The sequence below is a fragment of the Nyctereutes procyonoides genome, unplaced genomic scaffold, assembly GCF_905146905.1.
Source record: "Nyctereutes procyonoides isolate TBG_1078 unplaced genomic scaffold, NYPRO_anot_genome, whole genome shotgun sequence".
Classification (NCBI taxonomy): Eukaryota; Metazoa; Chordata; class Mammalia; order Carnivora; family Canidae; genus Nyctereutes; species Nyctereutes procyonoides.
In genome coordinates, this window is record NW_026575146.1 from 3,262,487 (window position 1) to 3,272,544 (window position 10,058).

The window sequence follows — 10,058 nt, forward strand, 5'->3', positions numbered from 1 at the left end:
CATACCAAAATGTGTGGGGAAGTGCCACCCATACCATAGTTTCAGAATGCACTAAGTTCATATTTACAACCCTTGAAGTACAATGTATCAAACTTAAATGATGATGTCCTTCACTCTTAGGCGACATCAAGTGTATTTGCAAAGTCTGTCGATAGCAAATCTACTATGTGGCAAAACTCATTATAAAATTACATTCCTGATTTTTTATAAGTATTTCCATTTATAAGTGTCAACGGGCAGTCTTTTACTATAATACAAACACTCGTTCCTCTGGCTCCAAGCTGGCATTTCAGCATTGGATTCAAATTTTAGATCAAAATGTGATATCTTCCAAATAAAACTGGCAAAGAATATGGTAATCTAAATTTAGTAAGATCAACAGAACTGCTTTTGTTTTTCCTCATGTGTACTTTTAATGTTGTATGCATTAAATTATAGTAAAAAGACGACTATAAACAACATGCAGCCCCTCTATTTTCATGAACAGCACAACAGATTACAGTAAACCGAGTTTATATTCCACCATCAAGTGTGGTTCTCCCATTAGTTCACTTTGTGACGGGTCATTAAGAATATCTTCAAATCCAATAGTCTCATCATTACCCTTTAAAATATCCAATGAAAGGTTTGAGCTTGGAAGAAATGGAAGATGCTGAACCTGCTGCACTGCCTTGAATTCCATTTGTAATTTTAGTGGAGCGAACAGACCCTGGATGTTTCTTAGTGTAGAAAAATTCATTTTATCTTGGTTGAGCTGGAAATTTTTTTCTGATAATTCAAGAGGATGACTGGGCAAAAAAAGTTCATTTTTCACACAAGGGAGACCTTTTCGAAGAAGATCATGCTGTTCAAAAGGTCCACTTGCTGAAACCTCAGTAACTGGAATACTGTCCTTCAGCTGAGATCCAAGTCCTCTGGCATTCATCTTCACTTGCTCTGTGAACAGCCTTCGGCTCTATTACTGTCAGCCGGTCCCGCCCCGGAACTGCTTTTTATACAATATTCTGGATATTTCAAATCAACAGAGCTTATACAAGTAAAGTAGAAATCAAACATGATTTTTTTTTCTTTTGGTACACAGTTTGTGTTAGTACCATGAAAACTCATGAAATCTTCCTTGACTTATGGCAGTGGTTCTCAATTTTGCCCCCTAGGAAATACGTGGTAATGTCTAGAAACATTTTTGGTTGTCATAACTTGGGGGTTAGGATGTGCTACTGGCATGTAGGGGGCAGAGGTGAGGGATACTGTTAAAGATCATTGAATGTGTAGGGCAGGCCCCACGAGAGTGTTCTGACCCACAATGTCAATAGTGTTGAGGTTAACAATCCCTGATGTATGCCATTGCTCACAATTCATTTTATAGCTTATATCACAATCTCATTCCTTGAACTGAGCTTCGTCGTTCAACTGTTCAAGTCAATATTTGAGTGCAAAGGTAGATTGGCACTATGATGTATTTCTAGGATGGGACAAAATACATCACTTTAGGGTTACATGATTATTGGTTAGTCATTACTTGAGGTGAAGTATCCTATGATTCTTTATTAGAAACTGGCAAGTGGGTGGCGGAGGGGCAAGATGGCGGAAGAGCAGGGTCCCCAAATCACCTGTCCCCACCAAATTACCTAGATAACCTTCAAACCATCCTGAAAATTTACGAATTCGGCCTGAGATGTAAAGAGAGACCAGCTGGAATGCTACAGTGAGAAGAGTTCGCGCTTCTATCAAGGTAGGAAGACGGGGAAAAAGAAATAAAGGAACAAAAGGCCTCGGAGGGGGAGGGGCACCGCGAGGAGCCGGGCTGAGGCCGGGGCGAGTGTCCCCAGGACAGGAGAGCCCCGTCCCGGAGGAGCAGGAGCTGCACCAACCTTCCCGGGCGGGCGGAAAGGGGCCCGCAGGGAGTTGGAGCAGGACCCAGGAGGGCGGGGATGCCCTCGGGCTCCCGGGGACACTAACAGACACCTGCGCCCCGGGAGAGTGCGCCGAGCTCCCTAAGGGATGCAGCGCGCACGGCGGGACCAACCGGAGCAGCTCGGAGGGGCTCGGGCGGCGGCTCCGCGGAGGGGGCTGCGGGGCGGGAGCGCGAATCCAACAGCGCAGGCCCCGGAGCACAGGGCGCCGGGACACAGCCCAGGATCCGGCCTCCCCCGGGACAGGCAGAGGCCGGGAGGGCCCAGGACAGCGAGGACGCTCCTGCCCCGAGCTGAGCAGATCAGCGGCCCCGCCCCGGAGCCTCCAGGCCCTGCGGACGGAGAACCGAGAGCCCCGAGCCCTGTAGTTCCTGCGGAGGCTGAATCCAGGCTTCCAGAGTTGCCATAGCAACTGCTGCTGTTCCTCCTGGGGCCTGACGGGGTGAACAACCCCCGCTGAGCCCTGCAGCAGGCAGGGGCAGAGCAGCTCCCCCAAGTGCTAACACCTGAGAATCAGCACAGCAGGCCCCTCCCCCAGAAGACCAGCTAGACGGACCAGTGATACTCCCCCGTGTTCCAATACAACTTGTTTCTGGCCACTCTGCACTGAGCAAAATGACTAGAAGGAAAACCTCACTTCAAAAGAAAGAATCAGAAACAGCCCTCTCTCCCACAGAGTTACAAAATCTGGATTACACTTCAATGTCAGAAAGCCAATTCAGAAGCACTATTCTACAGCTACTGGTGGCTCTAGAAAAAAGCATTAAGGCCTCACGAGACTTCATGACTGCAGAATTTAGATCCAATCAGGCAGAAATTAAAAATCAATTGAATGAGATGCAATCCAAACTAGAAGTCCTAACGACGAGGGTTAACGAGGTGGAAGAACGAGTGAGTGACATAGAAGACAAGTTAATGGCAAAGAGGGAAACTGAGGAAAAAAGAGATAAACAATTAAAGAACCATGAAGACAGATTAAGGCAAATAAATGACACTCTAAGGAAGAAAAACCTACGTTTAATTGGGGTTCCCGAGGGCACCGAAAGGGACAGAGGGCCAGAATATGTATTTGAACAAATCCTAGCTGAAAACTTTCCCAATCTGGGAAGGGAAACAGGCATTCAGATCCAGGGAATAGAGAGATCCCCCCCTAAAATCAATAAAAACCGTTCAACACCTCGACATCTAATAGTGAAGCTTGCAAATTCCAAAGATAAAGAGAAGATCCTTAAAGCAGCAAGAGACAAGAAGTCCCTGACTTTCATGGGGAGGAATATTAGGGTAACAGCAGACCTCTCCACAGAGACCTGGCAGGCCAGAAAGGGCTGGCAGGATATATTCAGGGTCCTAAATGAGAAGAACATGCAACCAAGAATACTTTATCCAGCAAGGCTCTCATTCAAAATGGAAGGAGAGATAAAGAGCTTCCAAGACAGGCAGGAACTGAAAGAATATGTGACCTCCAAACCAGCTCTGCAAGAAATTTTAAGGGGGACTCTTAAAACTCCCCTTTAAGAAGAAGTTCAAGTAACTCTGAACGTGAATGGGCTTAATGACCCCATCAAAAGGCGCAGAGTTTCAGACTGGATAAAAAAACAGGACCCATCTATTTGCTGTCTACAAGAGACTCATTTTAGACAGAAGGACACCTACAACCTGAAAATAAAAGGTTGGAGAACCATTTACCATTCAAATGGTTCTCAAAATATACCCTAAAAACTACAGAACACTTCTGAAAGAAATTGAGGAAGACACAAAGAGATGGAAAAATATTCCATGCTCATGGATTGGCAGAATTAGTATTGTGAAAATGTCAATGTTACCCAGGGCAATTTACACGTATAATGCAATCCCTATCAAAATACCATGGACTTTCTTCAGAGACTTAGAACAAATTATTTTAAGATTTGTGTGGAATCAGAAAAGACCCCAAACAGCCAGGGGAATTTTAAAAAAAGAAAACCATATCTGGGGGCATCACAATGCCAGATCTCAGGTTGTACTACAAAGCTGTGTTCATCAAGACAGTGTGGTACTGGCACAAAAACAGACATATAGATCAATGGAACAGAACAGAGAACCCAGAAGTAGACCCTGAACTTTATGGTCAACTAATATACGATAAAGGAGGAAAGACGATCCACTGGAAGAAAGACAGTCTCTTCAAAAAATGGTGCTGGGGAAATTGGACATCCACATGCAGAAGAATGAAACTAGACCACTCTCTTGCACCATACACAAAGATAAACTCAAAATGGATGAAAGATCTAAATGTGAGACAAGATTCCATCAAAATCCCAGAGGAGAACTCAGGCAACACCCTTTTTGAACTTGGCCACAGTAACCGGAGAAGGACAAACAGTGTATGTTCTCATTCATTTGGGGAATATGAATAATAGTGAAAGGGAATATAAGGGAAGGGAGAAGAAATGTGTGAGAAATATCAGAAAGGGAGACAGAACATAAAGACTTCTAACTCTGGGAAACAAACTAGGGGTGGTGGAGGGGGAGGAGGGTGGGGGGTGGGGGTGAATGGGTGACGGGCACTGAGGGGTACACTTGACGGGATGAGCACTGGGTGTTATTCTGTATGTTGGTAAATTGAACACCAATAAAAATTAATTTATAAAAAAAAAAAAAAAGAAACTGGCAAGTGTGCCAGATTAAGGCTTTTCATGAGAGTACCATCAAGGTTAGTGAATTTTGGAAGATAATAGCCACCTTTGTTTTATGTCTAAGAACTTGATCTATGCTTTGTTTAGTCATTCCATTTCTATGGCTGTTTATTCAGATGAGGGGCAATTATAGCTGGTAATTCTAGATGCTACAACTTAAAAAAATCACTTTAGTAAGGAAGCATTTCATACTTTTTAGATTTTTGTTTTAGAGTAATTTTATTTTTTAATTTTATATTTTTATGATTTGAGAGAGAGACTGCGAGAGCACAAGCAGGGGGAAGCACAGAGGGAGAGGGAGAAGCAGACTCCCTGCTAAGCAGGGAGCCTGACATAGGGCTGCATCCCAGGACCCTGAGATCATGACCTGAGCCAAAGGCAGATGTTTAACTAACTCAACCACCCAGGCTCCCTACTGTAACTAATGCTGGCAACAACAAGTTTTTTGGTGAGGCTAGAATCCAATATGACTGCTGTCCCTAGACAAAGAGAGGCATCAGGGGTACAGGCACTCAGGAGAGACACCATGTGAATGTGAGAGCACTGGGAGAAGGCAGCTGTCTGCAAGCCAAAGGGAAGCCTCAGAAGAAACCACACCTACCAACGTCTTGATCTTTCAAATTCCAGTCTCTAGAACTGTGAGAAATAAATTTCTCGTGTCAGTCTGTGGCATTTTGTTATGGCAGCCACAGCAGACTAACACAGGTGTGTGCCTAGGAGCAGAACTGCTGGATCAGATGGGAACTCTGTGTTTATACATAGGAGTGGCATAGCTGGTAAGTGGATGTTCAACTGTAAAGAAATGAACCAACTATTTCCCAAAGTGGCTGTAGCATTTTTCATTCCCACCAGCAATATAGGAAGGCTCCAGTTTTCCCCATCTTTGCTCACACTTGTCATTGTCTATTTTTTTTATTATAGCCATCCTAGTGGGTGTGAAATGCTATATCTGTGTGTGTGTGTGTGTTTTAAATAGACTTTATTGTTCTGAGCCATTTTAGGTTCACAGCAAAATTGAGCAAAAAGTACAGGATTCTCATATTGCTCCTACCTGCTCCCAATCCTATCATATCCCACACCAGAGTGGTAAATTTGTTACATTGGATGAACATATATTGTTAACTATTGTTACAATCAACAAAACCTATATTGTCATACTATCATCACTCCAAGTCCATAGTTTATATTAACATTCATCCTTTTTTTTTTTTTTGAGTCACAAGACTTATCATTTACAAATCCCGCAAATAGGAGTGGGTGTACAATGAGCTGGGGGAAGGGCAGTCATCCATGCCAGGTCATGAATAAGCAGGTGATAGAGAACAGGGGAGAAGTATCTGCACTACTTATAAGGTAGTTGTGGAAGAGGTCACTAAGTTTTCATGGGCTTGACTCTATTTTACTTTAATATTTTAATTTATTTGAGTATGTTTGACACATCATGTTACATTAGTTTCAGGTGTACGACTTAGTGATTTGACGAATTTATACATTATGCTATGTTTATGGGTGTAGCTACCATCTCTCCCAGTACATCAATGCATCACTGTTACAGGATCGACTGTATTCCCTATGTTGTGCCTCTTATTCCTATAACTCATTTATTCTGTAACTGGAAGCCTGTATCTCTCACTCTTCTTCACTGATGTTGCCCAACCTCCATATTCCTTTCCCTCTGGCAACTATCTGTTTTCTGCATTTATAGGTCTTATCCTGCTTTTTATTAATTTATTAAAAAATTTTTTTTGAAGATTCCACTTATGAGTGGAATCATGTTGATGTAGGCTGGCTGGGTCTGAGGGCCCAAAGGGGATCCTGCAGGACCAGCCAAGGGGGTCCTTGGCTTCATGCAGGATGGAAATCAAACATGAGCTGAAAGGCAGTAAGAGCAGAGTTTAGCGGAGACAGAGAGAGATTATAGATACAGACAGAGCATCTGAAAGACTCAGAAAGAAATGGAAAATGGGTCTTGTCTTTGCTTGGGGACTGAGGTTTTTATTGAGGACGGTGGTCTGGTGTACATGTCTTTTAGTAATCCAAGAACAAAGATGAGAGTTTAGGTGTCCTCCACAAGTCACTTATGCTCTGGAGTCAGGGGTCTTGGTGAGTCAGTGGTCTTGGAAAACCTTCATCATGACCCTGCCTAGTCACTCCTTAGGTGTTACCTATTGTACTGAAAGACCAAAGAAATCATTAAGTCCTTGACCTTTAGAAGGAGGACATACTCCATCTGTTGTATAAGGTATGTGTGAGGCCAGAGTGTAGGTCCTAATGAGATTGGAAGCAGGAGAAGGAGCGAATAAAGAAGTTTTTCATGGGGTCCCTTTAGTTGCTGGGTCAATATATTTGTCTTTCTCAGTCTGACTTATTTCACTTCGGGTTCATTCTTGGTGTTGCACATTCTATGGGTTTTGACATACATATAGTGATGTAGCCACCACTGCAGTGTCGGAAGAGTTTCACGGCCCTAAAATCCGTCAGTGCTCTGCCTGTGCATTCCTCTCTTCCCATCCTCCAATCCCTCACTATGGTTTTGATTGCATTTTATTTGCGTTTCCCTAATACTGTTAATTATCTTTCCATGTGCTTATTGGCCACTTAGATAGTTTTGTTTGGAGGGAAGGGAGATATGGGTACAAACTTTCAGTTATAAGGTGAGTAAGTTCCGAGATTCTAAAGTTCAGCATGAGGACTTTAGTTAGCAGTACAGGACTGTACACTTGTAACTTGCTGACAATAGATCTTAAGCTTTATTACCACACACTGAAAAAGATTTTTAACTATGTGGGGTGATGGTGTGTTAATTACCTTGGTCCTAGTAATCATTTCACAACGTGTATGTATATCAAATCATCACACTGTACACTTTAAATGGATATACAATTTGTCAGTCATTCCTCTTGCTAAAGTTGGGAAAAAAACCTTCAGAGTTAAGATGCTACTATTTGTACTACCTGATAATCGTTTTTGAGGCCAGTTAGTGGCACTATATTGTGGCAATACAAAATACATAGGATATTTTTGAAGTAATTTCATAGGACTTTAGGATTTCTTATGCTTTCAATGTCTTCATTTTGAAATAAAAATGTCTATAAAACACACACACATACACAAAATCTTTGCTCATTTTTAAACTGGGCTTTTTATTATTGGATATCAGTGCTTTTTAAGGTTGAATTTGCTTCCAATTGGAGAGGAAAAAAACCCCATGATTTAGTCTAGTGTAGGGGCCAAGGGCAGGCTGCCCCAGAATGGGCCATTTTGGCATGAAGATTATTGAGTTAAAAAGCAGTCAGACCCCAGCAGATTTTGGAAAAGCTTTTTACTCCCCGCTCCCCCCCCCCCCCGACCCCCTACTACTGTCTAAAAGAATTTAGATAGAGGACCTGCTCCAGGAAGAGAGCTATCACCATAGTTAACCACATTATCTTATGAACTGGGTAAGGCCTATTTGGTCAAAGTCCTTTGTGCCCCATTATTTCTCAGTGGCTCAGCAAACATTTACTCTTTTTCAACTTCCTGTGAATTGCATTCCATCCCTCTGATGTCCCAGACTCCATCCCTTTCTCTTAGTTCAGAATGACATATAGACATTTTGCTTGTCATGGAATTTCCATGTCTGTGTGGATTCCCCGTATGTTCGAGATTATATCTGACTTTCTCCTGTTAATTTGTCTCATGTCAATTTCTTAGTCCATCTATAAAGACCTTGAAGGGAACAGGAAATTCTTGCTTCCTGACACTAGTGTGAGAGAAACATGGTTAATATTTTATGCTGGCCTCAACAACAGATCCACTGACAATGCAGTTGTCTTGTAATTTCAGGGCAGAGCTACCACATTTTTTGAAAGCTGGATTCATGGAAGTCCAAAAAAACCTAAACAGCTCAATGCAATATTAAATAAGTCTTAGAGATAAAAGTTAGTGTAACAGTTACTGATATCAAAATCAAAGAATAAAAATCAAACAGTACGTACTATCAAATGTGGAACACACGGGAATAGTACAGTAGGAGAAATGTGAAATGATTTCTCAGTGTTTATAATTAGCCAGGTCTCTTTAGTGGACTGGATTTTTGCAAATGGTTCAGCAGCCCTCACAACTCTGCTTTGATGTGAGCCATGTTTATCAGTTATTCCAATGAATTAAATTCAACAACTATTTACTGCATACCCAGTGGAAGGCAATGCCTTTTCTACTGAATTCATTTAATTCTTGATTAAATTTTAAAAAAGTTGCATTTCCTGCTTATGAGCTTTTTAGAAAGGGAAAATAGCAGTGCCCCTCTTTTTGGTATTTATTATTCACTTGGGTAAAGAGATTCTGGAATTTAACGCCACGTGTTTTGGGAAAAAGAAAATAAAACCTAGAATGGGAAATACCATCATTAACTAAAGGACTTAAAGGAACCTTAGAGTTCATTTGTAGTTTGATAAAACTCCGTCTTTTCTTGAACTTTCAGAAATGATTTCACTATCTCTTCAAGAACCCATTTTATGTTCTAAACTTTCTTTCTTATGGATAATCAAAATCATATTGGATGCTATACATCCCTCCTCTGCATTTAGTAGGGAAGGTGACTAGCTTTTACCCTCCAACATCTTGATACAAAAATGAAATTCTTCACCCTTCCTTGCCTGATGTGTGAGGACCTCCCATCTCCACTTACATAGGTGACATATGACTGCCATATATGTGGATGGGAATAAGGGTGTTACTATTCATCTGTGTATTTAGTAAGAGGAAGCTAAATTTCTCTTTTTACAAATAATCCTCCCAACTCAATAGAAGTTCCAATATCTTTTTTCCACACCTTAATGATCTCCTTGCCTGTTCCTGCAATGTGCACATGCCACACTGGAAGCCATAATGGACACTAGTAATACTAATTTAAAAACCTTTTTTTTCCCACTGCAATCTTCCTTCTATATACAAACGTTTAGGCTATGTCTAGACACTTTTGGGTGTATTTTCTAAGAAATATGATAATGCTATTTAAAAGTGGTAACCAAGGGTGGTCTATGTGTTCAGGGTTCGATCAGAGAAACAAAACCAGCAGGAGAGATATAGTAAAGTATTATAGGGCATTGGCTTGTGATTGTGGATGTTGGTTTGGCAAGTCCAAAGTCTATAGAGCAGGCGGGGACTCTCAGGCATGAGTGGACGCTGCTGTCCACAGGTGGAATTTCTTCTGGGAAGTTTCACTTCTGCTCCTAATGCCCTTTTACTGACTGAATCAAACCCATCCAGGTCATCTAGAATAATCCTCTCCTTTTAAGTTGGCTGAATACGGACTTTAACCAAACTTATAAAACACTTTCACAGCAACACACGGATTACTATTTGATTGATACTGGAAACTGTGGCCTACCAGAGGTGACTTATACAACTCACCATTCACAGGTGAGAATTATCTCTGTGGTCACAGAGCAGCCACAGAATGATTATCATTATTCCATTTTATATTCAT

The 10,058-nt window shown here is 41.7% G+C and overlaps 1 protein-coding gene across 1 annotated transcript; it reads right to left on the bottom strand.

The window, feature by feature from the left end:
• Window positions 1-468: 468 nt before the first annotated feature.
• Window positions 469-925, bottom strand: LOC129500978 (proteasome maturation protein-like). Its single transcript, XM_055311914.1, has one exon. The coding sequence runs from the start codon at window positions 923-925 to the stop codon at window positions 497-499; it is 429 nt and encodes a 142-aa protein (XP_055167889.1). The 3' UTR covers window positions 469-496.
• Between the last annotated feature and the right edge of the window lie 9,133 nt (window positions 926-10,058).

Coding starts and splice junctions, on each gene's coding strand:
- LOC129500978 (XM_055311914.1), bottom strand. CDS start 925: ATGAATGCCAGAGGACTTGGATCTCAGCTGAAGGACAGTATTCCAGTT.